Below are 14696 nucleotides of genomic sequence, written 5' to 3'. Positions count from 1 at the left end.
TAAACTAATATAGTGACTTTTCAAAATAACATTATTAATATTCTCTATTGAAAGAGTTCCCTTTCAAATAAAAAAAAACTTTGGTAAAAAAAAAAAATGTGAGACTTTTAATTCTTTCAAAAACTGAAATCTATCTCTATCTACACTATCTCTTACCGTATACTTACCGTATACTACTAAATCTCCATTTGCACTATTTGCCTATTTTGCACCACTATGCCTCCTTACTTGAATATTGTATATTGTATATTGCATAGCTTTTTTTTTTGTTACACGTAAAATTGTATTGTATTTATTTAAATTTTTACTTTTTAATTATTTTATTTGCATTTTTCTAATCACTAGGGTTTGAGAGTAACGCAATTTCTATTCTCTGTATGTCCTGTACATGTGGCAGAATTGACAAATAAAGTTGACTTGACTTGACTTGACTTGAAATCTAATCGCAGTAAGAGGAACGCAGCACAGTCATTAACGCGTGTTTCTCTCCGGAGCGTTTTATCGCACGGACTATCAACAACGAAGATGGCGCCGACGGTTTGCACGTAGCTGCAGAGGGAAGGTGAACTCTTGTTGTCGTGTTAAACAAGGTAAAAGTTGCATTTTTAACACTCGTGTCTCGTCTCCGCAGTGATGTTAGACACTTTGATCTTTCCGTTGTTTGTTCGAGCTTCAGTTCATTGATTTTAAAACGCTTTTAACGAAAAATAATGAAAAATGCGAAGAACTTTGAGGTGGTTGTCAGGTGGGGGACATGATAAACCAGCAGGTTGGGGTGTCACTCTTCTCTTTGACGTGATGGGTAATTTCTTTATGTTCCCGCGGTTACTCTGTAATAACACTGCAGATAAAACTGCAGCTGACCGGCTTCGTGGTCTCGGAAATCAATGTCATCCCTGCCCCAGGCTTCCTGTTGTGCTCCAATCGGGTTTCTGATTGAAGGGCAAAAAATGAGGACCCTGTTCCATTCTGTTGCCGAACTCCATTCAAAAAATGGAAGATTTGGTGGTTTTCCTGTCGTAGCACTTAAATGGAAACGCGGGGATATTTTTCATTAATAAGGACTTCTTTGTCCCCTCGGCGGGTAGTTCGTACTTGGTTACTGTTACTCTTGTGTATATATACACACATACAGTGTGTTGTACACATAGATTAGACCTGTTCCTAAATGAGGAGAAGTATTCCGTGAATGTGTCCCACTGAAAACAGGTCCAGGCTTATTCCATGTCTGGGAAACTGAGCCTTGATGTCATGCTGGGCTTCATGTCAGGAAAGCACCAGTAGAATAGAGGTTAGAGAGAAGAGGCTTTAAAACCTTTTTAAGACACTGGCTGAAACTTTTTTAAAGGCTTTTCCTCAACGCTTTACTTTTACCGCCATCTTTGCTGTTGTAAAATGTTCACATAAATTTTATTTCAGAATTCTTTGATTTCCAAGTTGGACTTTTGTAATATCTGCTGCTGGCAGTGAGTTTTCCAGGGTTAGACGAGTGTCTCCAACCAAGGTGTGGACACCAATGAGGGACCTGCACGCGCTAATCAGCACGCGTATCTGTGATGAAGGATTTCTCCGTCAGGGCGGTAACTGAAGTTAAAGTTTACCTCTGCTTGTTTTATTTCTCTCAGATCATCAGAGCTGCTGGACTCTGAGCCACAGTGCAGTCATGGTGCTGAAGATTTTCTTCCCACAGTGCTGTAACCGGGCGGAGAGCGGGCTGCTGGTGGGCCGCTGGATCTCTGGTCATGACTCAGCCGTGGTGCTGGCGGTCATTCACTACCCCTTCATCCCCGGGCAGGTCAAACAGTACATCCAGCAGGTTGGTGATTATAAAGAGGGAGCTGAGTCTTTGTAGGGCACAAGTTGTCCAATAGGTGTCACCTTTGACTTTTGAATTAAACACAATGCAGAGGAAAACTTTTAGTCAGGTTGCAGATGATCAGATGAATCCATTCAGCAACGTGAGCCAGACGTCAGTCCCTCAGCCGTCCTCTGTGTTCGTCTCTAAGATGCAGGCCCAGAGCGGGGTGGAGCTGACGGTACTCGGCTCCTGGAGTTTGCCTAAAGAGGGTCAGGAGAGCATGGAGAGCTTCCTCAGGGACCTCAGCACCATTTTCCCCCAGCAGTGCTGGCTCCAGGTCAGTCGCCAAATGGGAAAGATGGGCTTCATCTGTGAGGTCGTCAACCGGAACCAAAGTAAGATCCTCAGACTGGAATCTGCTTCCTCCTTGGCTTTTCTTTTCCATACTTTTTTTTTTATTCTGGACTGTGCTAGAGTAGCTTTGCATGATTCTCAGCTCAAAATAATCCTCATTTATCTTAAACAGGTGCAGGCATTGGCGCAGCCTAGCAGTTCATCCTGTCTGAACTAAGCTGCTTTAGCTCCTCCCACTCTTTTAAGCCTGCTGACCCTGGAATGATAGTTCTCCTTTTTCACAGCTGTCTTTCATTTTTTTATCTGACAGTTTGTTTCTGTTTTTAAGATTATTTTTCTTTTCTGTTTTTAAATGTCCAATAAAATGTCCTTCATTTAATTTGAAAGTTTCTGTGCTCTGATTTGAATAACTTTCAGATGGGCAAGAAACTCAGCAGGAAGCAAAAAAGCAAAATGATGAGGAGGAGGAGGAGGAGAAGGTGATCTTTGTCCACTATGAGCAGAGGAAGGTGATGCTGTCGCAGCTCCACCCCACTGAGAGTGGAGATCCTGACCTCGACACCGAGCCGCCGTCTGAGCTGAAACAGGTAGAGAGGAGAAAAAAACTGTGATGTCTCCGTGCTGGTGCAAAGCTCTCAAATCAGCTCCTCCACCAACATGCGTCCAATCCCTGATGTGGGCAGCTGGTGATCTCTCACATGCTCCTCCTCTTCCTGTTGCAGGTGTTCCAGACGGTAGCGCGCAGCCAGCCTCTGTTCTTCCTGGATCGCTACGATGACGGGCCGCTGAAGTCGACGCACTGGCAGTCTGAAGGCCGGGAGGCCAGCATCATCGTGGAGCTGCTTAAACAGGCCTCAGTGCCGCTGTGTGTGCTCATCAGCTGGCTGCTCGCCTTGTGGACGTGGCTCTGCAGCATCCGGTAAGAGGAAGAGAGCTACAGCTGAGAGATAATTTTATATACTGATCAATGTGCTGATTGTTTTATCGCTGGTTGTCCTCCCCCGGCTGGAAACTGCACAAAACATCCTGTTAATTCATGATGAATAAACCACAAACTATAATCCTGCCGTGCCTTCTTTCACCGTTTCAGTTTCTGCACGAGAAGATTCTTGTTCAGTGTTTTTCACTTTGCGTGTTTTAATTTCAGTGAGTTTATTCATTTTAAAAAATGAAATAAAAAACACTCATTTCAAGCAATCTGCTCAAGTCCTGTTTGTGCAAAAGACTAAAATCCTCTAAAAAAATCAAAGCACGGATTAAGTTCGAGGTAGTTACACTTTATTACATCTCAGCGTTTGGGTGTGTTTAATCTGTTAATAAAGACTGATAGAAAAGCTGTATAGTAGATCGATGCACAGGCCTCCCTCTCCACCTCCTCCAACACTTCTGTGAGGAGCTTTAAGATCCTTCCAAGCTAGCAGAGAAGGAGCAGCTATCGAGCAGCTTCTGGCTCTGCTGCAGGACCTCACCCACTCTGATATGCCCGAAATGCCTCAGCTTTGAGGCAGCCAGGAGGCATCGAGTCAGATGCTGCACAACCCCAGCTGGCTCCTTTTAATGTGGAGGTGCAGCATCATTACGCTCATTTCTGCTGCTTGTATCCTCAGACTCACTCTGTTGGTCTCATGGTCAGAACGTAGCTCAGCCGGTGAATCGACAGCTTTGCTTTCAAACTCGGCTCTCTGTTCACCTCCACAGACTTTGAGTAATGCAAAGCTGGATAAAAACTATTTTTTGAATTGAAGAAGCGACGTACTTTTCCTGCTTCCTTCTTTGTTTTGCTCTTATTTATTAGTCCAGCATTTATTGTAAGAAAGTCCCGACTGCGGCTGTAAAGCTCTAAGCTGCCTCTTCTGTTTCATGCAGGATCTTCAGTCTTTACCCGCTGCGCTTCCTGTCCAGTAAACTGTCCACATGTGTCCAGATCAGCTACAGGACCGAACACATGAGGACGCTGAGCTCGCCCAAACCAGCCATCGAGCATAAGCAGTTCATGAGGTGGGCGTCTGGTGAAGAAATGGAGCTTCACCTGGTTTGTACTGAAACTGTTGCTGAAACCGAGCCGACTGTAACGCCGCGTCTCCGCTTTGATGTCTGTCGGCAGGAAAGGCAACATCCTGGTGTCGTTCCTGGTGGACGTGGGGCTCGGCGTCCTGCTCATGTCGTGGCTCTACAGAGACGACCACATCGCCACGCTGGCTAACATGCTGATGCCTGCAGCTGATGTAAGTTATTGCTCTGTGGAGATTTTTGCTGTGTGCAAGTGTGAGGGACCAGCTGAGTAATGCTGGAGCTGAATGAATGTCCTCGATTCGCAGACTGGTCTTTGTTTTACAGGTTCATGGTCGTGTCTTTGATGTAGAATCGCCATCATGACATATGAGCTTGGTTTTGTTTTTGCAGTTCACTGTTGGAAAAAGCAGCTCTGCATGATTCATTGTTTAAAAAAAGGATCCATGTGTACCTCATGCTGGCCTTCATGCAGCCCTCCTGTCTCACACAAGCTGTTTTAGTTCGTGTCTCTTTAAAACACCAACTTTATTTTGATTGGCCAACTTCCAGAAGCCTGCTGAGGGGCACAGCCCAATGACCTGTGCTGCCTGCACTTCATGAGCATCTTTTGCCAGCAAGAGACGGATCGAAGGAGCATAATCAGACATTACTGCTGCTTCATCCAGGAGACAAAAAGCAGTTTAGAGGATGCTGCGCGCCGGATCGGAAAAACGTGAAAAAGTTTAGCTTTAATAATTTCAGCTTGTTGCTTTATAGAAACTCCAGGTTTGAAAACAAAAACAGTCTCTTGATAAGTGAACTAATGATGCTCAGACATGTGTTTGGATCATGTTGTGGAAACAGCCTGAAGGCACAAAAACTCTTCATGTTATAAATGTAGAGACTTCAGCGCCCTGCGCAGCGCCGACAGGCCTCATTAAGTCGCTAATAACCGGCTGGATTTGGTGTAATTTCAGCTTCTGTTCTTCTGTCATTAAACTCCTGCGCTTCCTCCTCAGCATGTGGCTAAAGAGCTGGAGGAGCTGCTGCAGTGGCTGATGGGAGCTCCAGCCGGGCTGAAGATGAACCGGGCCTTGGACCAGGTTCTGGGCCGCTTCTTCCTGTACCACATACACCTCTGGATCAGTGAGTATCAGGAGGTTTTCTGCAGTGTTGAGATTTCCTTTAATTTGTTTAAATCTTTTTCACGCTAAAGTGACACAAAAGCTTGTGCTGACTCTCACTGTGCTGCTTGGTCTCTCCATCCAGGCTACATCCACCTGATGTCTCCATTCATCGAGGGGATCCTGTGGTACGGAGGTCTGTCGGCCTGCCTTGGCCTGACCTTTGCCCTCTCGCTGCTGTCAGACATGGTGGCCCTGCTCACCTTCCACATCTACTGCTTCTACGTCTACGGAGCCAGGTATGTCTTAGAAACGGCCAGCTTTTACTCCGCTATGAAGCAAAGCTCATTCTGATCGGTGAAGGCAACAAGGCCTGGAGCATGAGGCCGACAGATGTGCACAGTGTCTGTGTGAAGGTGAAGCTGCTGATTTCTTCAAGCTGTGAGGAGAGAATGAGATTGTGGGTGTCAGGGTTAGAGAGCGAGGATGGTGAGGAAGTGAAACTGATGCTCCTCCACCTCAACAGGAGCCATTTGAGGTGTTAATGGGAGGAAGCCCTGGGACAGACCCAGGACTCTCCGCAGAGATTAGTCTTCTCTGCTGGGTTTGAGGACGAGTCTGCCTCTGGACCTGGATGAGTGGACTGTTTAGGACTTCTTTTAGTTTTCATCTCACCACCTTATTGAATAAGCACGCGGTAAAGCTTTGTGAGAGGAGGTACTTCTGATAACCTGCAGGGGGCAGTGCTTTCAAATCTTTTCCTTCCTCTGTGCATCTAGAAAAAACTTCTTGGTAGAAAATGGCCCGAGAATGGTCTAGAAATGAGAATTTATTAATAATGAAATAATCGACCGGACTGAGGTGATGGAGGCCAAATTGGTGGGTTTGAAGATCATATTTGGGACGTTTGCTAAAAGCAGTTCATTCAAAAAGAAACTATTTAAAATCTTACACATAAAAACTTTTACACAGCCGGTAAATTTACTATAAAATACCTTTTGGACAATAGTGAAAACTGAAAGATGAAGATGAGAGCATCATAATTCATTTCTGCAGCCGCTCACAAAAGAACCAAATCTGACTTGCAGGATGTTTTGTTTGACGTCACGGTTACATAACAGGGTTGGACATTTGGAAGAGCCTCGCCTAAGCTGGTGCACGCTCTGCTCTGCAGGCCTGTTTGCTTTAGATGTTCACACTCGCACTGTGCTGCTGAACAGAGTCATTGTTGACTGTGAGAAGATGGTGAAGATTCAGAGGAGGGTCCAAACCATGAGAGAGAGATGAAGGTGAAACGTGACCCTTCAGTATGAACGTGCCATCAGTAATGGTCTCAGTGGAAGGGCGGCCGTCAAGAAGCCATTGCCAAGGAAAACTGTGAGGAAAGGCTGAGGTATGGAAATTACACAAGAACTGGACTGAAAATCTGTGACGGGGCATCAGTGATGGACATGTGGGCTGCAGTTTAACCAGCGGTGTTGACGATTATGAACTGACAGTGATGCCAACACACCTGTGGGACACCACCAGTCGTGGATCAGCCTCCTCAGAGCCGGACCTCAGACTTACTGAAGCAGCGTGAGATCGTCCTGACAGAGAACAGAACAAGAGGCAGAAACATCCAAAGAGCTTTGAACGTCCTCCACGAAGGCTGGAGAACTGAGGATACTTAAACTAATGACAGAGAGTTTCCTCAGACTTCAGGCTGTGATGAAGATTAAAGGTGGTCATAATAATAAATATTAACTTATTCTGTTTAATTTTCTAATGTATTTCTTTGTGTTTGCACACGTTTCAGTTAATCCCTGCAACTGTTCCACATTTCACTAACAAATATAAAGAAATGAGGGTGCCTTAAGATTTTTGCACAACACTTTGTTGCAAAATATTCTAACATAATCAATTAATTGGTTTTCAGATGAATTTATTGTCTTTGAACAAAGTACAATGAAAGGAAGCGAGAATAAGGAATACAAATGTATTAAAATATCCTCAGAAAATATACAAGCACATGAATATATAAATATATTAGTATTAGTATTATCAGGGGCGAGTTCGTGGTTCTGTTGGTGCTTCTTATCAGGCAGCGGTGGCTCCAAATGTCCTCCAGGAAGGGTGGTGGGAACCTGGTGATGGTTTCGGTGGTGCTGATGGAGCAGCAGTGGGAGGACGGGCTGTTTTTGTTTGAGAACCCTGAAGAAGTCGAGCCTCTGCTGGGCCTTCTTCATGTCTGGGTGCTGAGGGCCCCTTCCATGCAGCATCATGCATGGATCAGATTTGGGGCATTCTTACTTTCATGATGAGTTTTTTGGTTCTGGAAGATTTTAGGGTCAAGTTAAATTCTGGTACCACCCTGGCAGCCTTTATTTAGCGCTTCTTACCATTTAAAAGTGACAGCATGCTTGCATCCCTGTAACACCACACTGCAGATGAACCGATGACTCTGTCATACGTCCTCTCAGGCTGCTGCTGTCAAACTCAAACTAAGCAAACATCTGGTTTGGAGATGACACTCTTTACAATATTTTGTGCACAAGCGTGTGAAACTGAAACTTCTGCAGCAGGAAATGTTGCTGCCTTCAGTAGGTCAGCCAGTAACTGCAGAGCATCACAGGACTAATGAGTATTTCTTCTTAATCTTTAACCTGAAGACGTGTTCAGCTGCAGAAACAGCACGTCATCGCTGCTGAATCCCGTTTGAGGATTAAAAGATGAGCTCGATGACATTTAAATCTTCATTTTCTTAAATCTTGGTTCTGTTCTGTCAGCTCTCAGGTACACTCACCTGCTTTGGCTTTAACAGGAGAAATGAGGTCTGTTAGTCTGCCGTGTGGTGTGACGGGAGTCTGAGTGCTGTCGTGAAGGATTGACTAAATTATGTATTTGCTCTAAAGATAGCAGTGCCTCGCCCCGTGGTGCACAGTGAAATATTACCCATTTTCCTCCTCACATATTTATGCTCCGCCGGCTCTTCGCTTTGAGAGCTTTTTGTCTGAGTTTTTTTTATTATTATTAAATCTGCGCGCCCGGGTCTAAAAATATCTCCTGCCGTGAACACAGCTCGGCTCTGCAGAGGATGAAAGTCGAAGAAGCTTCGCTGTGCTTCAAACGGAAAGCTTCTCTGTCTCTCTTAGTCTTTGTCAAACAGACTGAGTGTGTCATTAATGACTGCTCCTATTACAGCCGTGGTGCTTTTTCTGTGACTACACTTGAAATGATTTGTCAGTGCTGCTGCGCATAAAGCTGGTGGTTTACCAGCTGAACAGGCCTCTGCAGAGCTCTTCTATGAAACCTGTCTTTGTGTCAGATATCTACCTGTTCCTTTTAAGCAGTCACTCATCACCTGTTTGTGTCTCTGTCAGGCTGTACTGTCTGAAGATCTATGGGCTCTCGTCGCTCTGGAGGCTCTTCAGAGGGAAGAAGTGGAACGTCCTGCGGCAGAGAGTGGACTCCTGCTCCTATGACGTGGACCAGGTAACCCACAAACACCTGTGAGAATAAACAGGTAGAGATCCATGAATTCAACATCTACATTTGTAGAGACAAAGAGTCTCTACAAATGTAGATGAGAGTCAAATTTTATTTAAAAACTGCTAAAAAAAAATGGTACATTTATCCCAAAATGAGGATTCGGAAGCTGTTTTCCTCAATATATGTATATCTGAGCACCACTGATGTCAGTTTGATTCATACAGCTCCATTTCACAACAACACTTTATAAGATAAAGAACCTTAAATATTGGTGAGAAGACGCCGTCAATCAGACGATCCCCTGTGAGAGGCTCTTGGCGAGGGTGGGGAGGAAAAACTCCCTTTTAACAGGAAGAACCTCCAGCAGAACCAGGATCAGGGAGGCAAAGAAATCAAAGAAAGATGTTTGTTACCGCGTCGAGAACGGTGAATGCATCGTCCTCCACTCAGCTTTAGGAGCTGTGAATGAGCTCTGCAGCATGATTGGCTCATGGTTCCAGGCTCAGCTGCTGATTGGCTCTTTAAAGGCATTCATAGATTTCTACTGAGCAGTCTTTAAATGGGAGCATCACATCTGGGTTTCTTGCACTTATTCCTGATTTTGCTTGTTCTGTGCTCGACTCTGGTGTAAAATGTTCTGAATAAACAAACGTAATTTGATTTATTTGGTTGCACATTAATTTCCTACTGTGAAGAGGAGACACGCCCCCTCTTAGAGGGACGTTTGTCAGCGATTGGATGCTGAGACTGATCTGAAACCTCATCACAGGAGCTTCAAACCCAAACTAACTCAAGAGCTTTAATACCAAGATTTTTACATTTATTTAAAAAATGAATTATCATGAGGAAGAGGAGGCATCGAGAGCCTCAGACTCAACATAATCTTCATCAGTTCTTAGAGATGCAGAGAATTTTCTCTGAGTGTTGTTGTGTTTGTGCTTCTTCCAGCTCTTCATCGGGACGCTGCTCTTCACCATCCTGCTGTTCCTGCTGCCCACCACCGCCCTCTACTACCTGGTCTTCACTCTGGTACGCCTTCACTTCACCTGCCGCCTACTGGTGATGGTCAGAGGGGCCGATGGCGCGATATGGCAGCCTCGCCTCTGTCAGTCTGCCCCAGAGCAGCTGTGGCTACAACCGTAGCTGCCTCCACCAGTGTGTGAATGTGACAGTGAATGAATAGTGGCATTGTAAAGCGCTTTGGGTGTCTCGAAAAGCGCTATATAAATCCAATCCATTATTTTGTTTGTTTCTTTTTGACTCCCGGGTCTCGTTGTGTTGTGCAGCTCCGGCTCGTGGTGGTGCTGTTCCAGGGCGTCCTCCACCTCAGCGTGGACTTCATCAACTCCTTCCCGCTGTTTGCCATGGGCCTCCGCCTCTTCAGACCCTACAGACTGGCAGGTACGCTTTACTGAACCGTCTTTATAAAGCCTTTAAATAACTGCGTGGGGGAGGTGTGCAGGTTTTCATCGTGAGGCTTTGTGCACGTTTTCAGAAGGTGTAAAGTTCCAGGTGTTGTGTGAGGAGCCGGGCACCGCCCTTCACCTGCTGATGGAGGTAAGAGGTCACACAGGTCTTCGTTGTCTTACCACGCAGATTTAAACATGGAGGCACCTCATTGGCTGCTACAAGGAAGCCTCTTTGTGTTCAAATCATCACAGCTGGATGAAATTTCCATGATCATCCAGCTGTTTGCTTGTTTTAAATGCTAAATACTTAGTTTGTTACATTTGAGGCCAAATTATTTTTCTTGACTGCACAGCAACTTTATTATTGGTCACATTAAAAATTCACCCAAAGGCTCCAGCAGGACACAATCTACTACAACTTCAGGTAAACTACTGACTTCCTCTAAAAACAGGAAGAGGAAGACGGGGCTATAAACACACATGACAGGTGAGAACAATCTGGGCGAGGCGGACGATCAAAAAAAAAAAAAAAGGAAGTAAAATTAACACAAGACACTGAAAGAAAAATGGAAAACAGGAAATAAACATAAGCCAGCCAACGCTGGAGAAAACTAACATGATGGAGCTGCAGAGAGAAACAGAAAAGGGTGGAGGCCGGACCTCGCTGGAGGGCGAGCAGCAGCAGAGCCTGACGGCTGGTCCTGAGGAGACGTCTGACAGGTTTGGTGCAGGAACAGATGCTGAGGTCACATCTGGTGGTTGAGGAACAGGAAAACTCAGACTTGGCACGCCGCTGTGATCCAGGAACTCAGGAGGGGAAATATCAGATGAAGCTCAATAAAAAACAAAAGAACCAAAAACTTACAGACTACAACACTTAAGTAAATAAAACTGACACTTAATGAGACGGTTAACGTGTTTATATCTGCTGTAAAGTTTAACGTGGGAGCCCACGGGGACCGACTCACTGCTGGCGCCTCTAGTGGACTTTATAAGAACTGCAGGTGCATTTGTTTTGTTTGTACCTTACTTCCTACCTCAGCGTGCTAATAATGTGTCATCAGTGTGTGCTCCTCCTGACAGTAAGCCATTATTTTGATGCTTTCTTCCTCAGATAAACCCTCTGAAGTGCAGCACTGTGGTGCAGCTGTACCGCACCCCGACATACAGCTGCTACCCCAGAGACTCATGGGCCGCTCTGGTCAAGAAGCTGTTTGTCGGGGAGCTGATTTATCCCTGGAGACACAAAAGCACCAAGGTTGACTGAGAGAGAGCCAGAAATGCGATGGAGGAAGAGGAGAGACGAGGGAGCGGGGGAAAGGGAAGAGACTGAATAAATAAAGAGATGGAAACGGACAGGAAAAAGACAGACGACCTTCGGGAGATGCTTTTATATTTGATGGGAAGAGCGTCACAGAGAACATCGCCTGAAGCTGCCGACTCATCGCGTCTACAGCTTTCTGCTCAGCCTGAAGGTGGATGATGAATATTTGAGCTCACGCGGATACCAGAAACAGGACAACCAGCAAATAGTCACGTCCTGCTGGTGTTGGTTTAAGAGCTGTGGGTATAAAAACACTCGAGGAAGCTCTTTCACTCTTTCAGAGTAAAATTCAACTAACCTGATCGTTCCTTTGACTTTACAGATTTACATTTTTATTTGTCATTATAAAAGACTTTATGTTTAAGGAAGAACAACAAAACTGGACCAAAACAACTCCTGTACGAGCTGTGATCAGCCATAAAAAGTAACAAACACACGTCTAATTCTCTGTTTGGTTTTTGTACAGTCACTTAAAATAAAGTTCCCCCTCCAAACTGTAGAACCACTTTAGCAGCAACTAAACTTGAGGAAACTTAAATTAAAGGTGTTCTTTCATCAGTCTCACATCACTGTGGAGGACTTTTGGACAGACGTGTGCCACAGCTGCCCTGGTTAATCCACCAGCATGCACCAAGGCTTCAATCAAAGTCATGTTTTTAATGAGAAAATCTAAATATTGTTCTCTTGTGTTTATGGCGAGTGGTACATTTGTAAAGCACCTTAAAGGAGCTTTTTAAGAATGACCTGATCTTGTTGTTTTGTGTTAACGTGAGTAAAACTGTGGAGCCGTAAACTGTTCGCCTTCAGTGCAGACACACAAACTCGATCAAATGACTCTTTATATTAACCAACTGCACTGAATATGTTAATAGCTGGAATCTTTAATCCTTAAATAATTGTAACCAGAAAAAATGTTTTTTTTATTTTGATGTCTTTTACGTGTCTGTTTTTAACCTGAGAGCGATTTAGTCTAAATGAAATAATGAATGTTCTTCTTCCACTCACTGACTCTGCACGTCTGTTACAGCCGTGAAGTCTGATTTTTGTCGTTCATTTTAAATGTAATGTGCCTGTTTTGTTATGTCTGATCAAACCTTTTGACTAAATTCAGCTTTTCATTAAACGTTGGGGAAAATCCAGGATTCTGAGCACGTCCTTCCTCCTCTGGTGTTCATGCTGAGTCAGCTGGAACATCACAACATATTTTTATTGTTTTCAAACAATAAACAATGGAAAGTTTAGAAAAATAAGGTGAAAAATTATTATATCATTACATACAGTGTATATGAGTGGCAACCAAACAGCAGAAAGACTTTATACTAATGAATGTTAACTCAGCTGACATCGTTAATGTGGCACGTACTGATGATGTCATCACTGCTGCTGTCTTTGTGCTTAAATAATAATAAAGATGCTAATGATGATAAGCATAATAATAATAACATTCAAAAAGAAGTAAGAAGAAGCGTTAGCTTAATTAATCATGTCCCTTTTCACTTTTTCTTCCTGTGTATTCCCCATCATATCATAAATACTAGCTTACAATTTGCATTTGGTTTTAGAACCCCACTAACATGCCGATAGTTATACATATATACAGACTTATACACACATCCTTGTGCTTTACAAAAATCATATTTTTCAACCACTTTTTAAGCAGAGTGATTCTGGGACGTTGCTTCGGTGCATCACTCAGCGTGTTTCACAGCTTCAGTTCACACACAGAGGCAAAAACCTCTCTGCTGTTGCACAGATACAGGGATGTCTCAAAAGTAGAATATTGGGTTTGTACGACCTCCGTATCCAGTATTATGCATTATCATTATGATGTTCATTTTGTAAACTTTGGCCCCATTAGAGTAAACAAGCATGATAAAGCAGGGTATCCTGTAGCATTTATGGGGGGAAACACCCTGTAAATGACCGTAAGCTTTTCAGAATAAAAGCACAGCTGTTGAAGACGCATAGAAGACTGTTCAGTCAGTGTTTATTTCCACTGCATGAAAAGTATAAATATGATCCATCCCAGATGTAAATACACTTTAATCTCTATTTTATCTTAGATTGCCTCATTCAAGCTGTTGCTGCCAGAACACTTCATTAATTATGCGTGTAGGTGTTCTTCCTCAGGAGGCTGAGGCGAGAGATGAGTCATGGTGCTATAAAAACAGGCCTGACACACATAATCAAACACACTCTCAGCCCACTACTGTACATCACATTTCATAATATTATTCCTACCGTGGTTACACAACATGAATTATATTCTGGGAAATGGTCCAAATGTATTTTGCTCCCCTACGACAGTGAAAACTGAAAAATGATCAGTAACAGGGCAGATTATGACACTCTCCACAAACATTTCCCTTTCAGTTGTTATTGTTTTAAATACTCTTTGTTTATAGGAAATGTAAAAAACTGCGTGTTTTATGAACAGTCCAGCATTTCAGGGAGTTTTGTCTGATGAGTCACATGAAAGATTTGATGCAGTTTTTCATGTCTTTTAATCTGAGTTTAGCCTGTTTTGTCCGAAAATAATCAGAGATTAAACTGAGCCGATTGTCTTTTTTCATACAGACTGCAAGAAGGCAAACGGGATTTCCCCAAATCCCCCCATAAAAATGATCTTACACAAACATACGGAGGCCCTAAAGTGCCAATCAAATACCTAATGAATAAAAAAACAGAAAAGGATGTGAATTTTGGTGCATAAACCCAGCAACACATGATGGTGGCAGAATTACAACACATGTTATTAAATGCAGCAAGATGAACATTAACTATAAGTTACTGGATTAATTTTCCTATTTATTTACTTTGGTGTTTTTCTATTTGACCCCATTCATTTATTTGATTTTCTATTCTAAGTAACAAAACACAATAAATACACAATAAATAATATAATACTTTAAATATCTAGTGGTAGTGTCTGTTCTTATCAGACACATTTCACTGTGTGTTGTGCTTGTATGACTATGCATGTGAGAAATAAAGAATCTTGAATCTATATAATATTCCACCTTCCACTTTGTAAAAAAAATCACTTTCTGTTAAAAATATCTTATATATCTTCTCTTTATAGTTTTGCTGAACTGAATAAACAAAGAAATAAGTGGTGGAATGAAGAGAAAATATTAATACATAAATAAGTAAGTGGTACGGTGTTATTTATGCATTCATATATTTGTTTATATATTGTTTTACTCTTTAACCTAATTTCGTCC

The 14696-nt window shown here is 43.2% G+C and overlaps 1 protein-coding gene across 1 annotated transcript; it reads left to right on the top strand.

Annotated features, from left to right (window-relative positions):
- The first annotated feature begins 483 nt into the window (after positions 1-483).
- Positions 484-12612, top strand: pigq (phosphatidylinositol glycan anchor biosynthesis, class Q). Its single transcript, XM_082529989.1, has 14 exons — positions 484-590; positions 1626-1816; positions 2007-2193; positions 2570-2739; positions 2875-3071; positions 4019-4150; positions 4257-4377; positions 5164-5290; positions 5414-5567; positions 8631-8742; positions 9688-9768; positions 10026-10140; positions 10235-10296; positions 11263-12612. Exons 2-14 carry the CDS (start codon positions 1664-1666, stop codon positions 11413-11415), a joined length of 1764 nt encoding a protein of 587 aa, XP_082386115.1. The 5' UTR covers positions 484-590; positions 1626-1663; the 3' UTR covers positions 11416-12612.
- The last annotated feature ends 2084 nt before the right edge of the window (positions 12613-14696 follow it).

Source organism: Aulonocara stuartgranti (assembly GCF_965226115.1).
Source record: "Aulonocara stuartgranti genome assembly, chromosome: 4".
Taxonomy (NCBI): Eukaryota; Metazoa; Chordata; class Actinopteri; order Cichliformes; family Cichlidae; genus Aulonocara; species Aulonocara stuartgranti.
The sequence above is the reverse complement of the archived record's forward strand: the minus strand, read 5'-3'. Positions and strand labels throughout refer to the sequence as shown.

Coding starts and splice junctions, on each gene's coding strand:
- pigq (XM_082529989.1), top strand. CDS start 1,664: ATGGTGCTGAAGATTTTCTTCCCACAGTGCTGTAACCGGGCGGAGAGC. Junction 1,817..2,006: donor TCAAACAGTACATCCAGCAG/GTTGGTGATTAT, acceptor TTCGTCTCTAAG/ATGCAGGCCCAGAGCGGGGT. Junction 9,769..10,025: donor ACTACCTGGTCTTCACTCTG/GTACGCCTTCAC, acceptor TGTGTTGTGCAG/CTCCGGCTCGTGGTGGTGCT.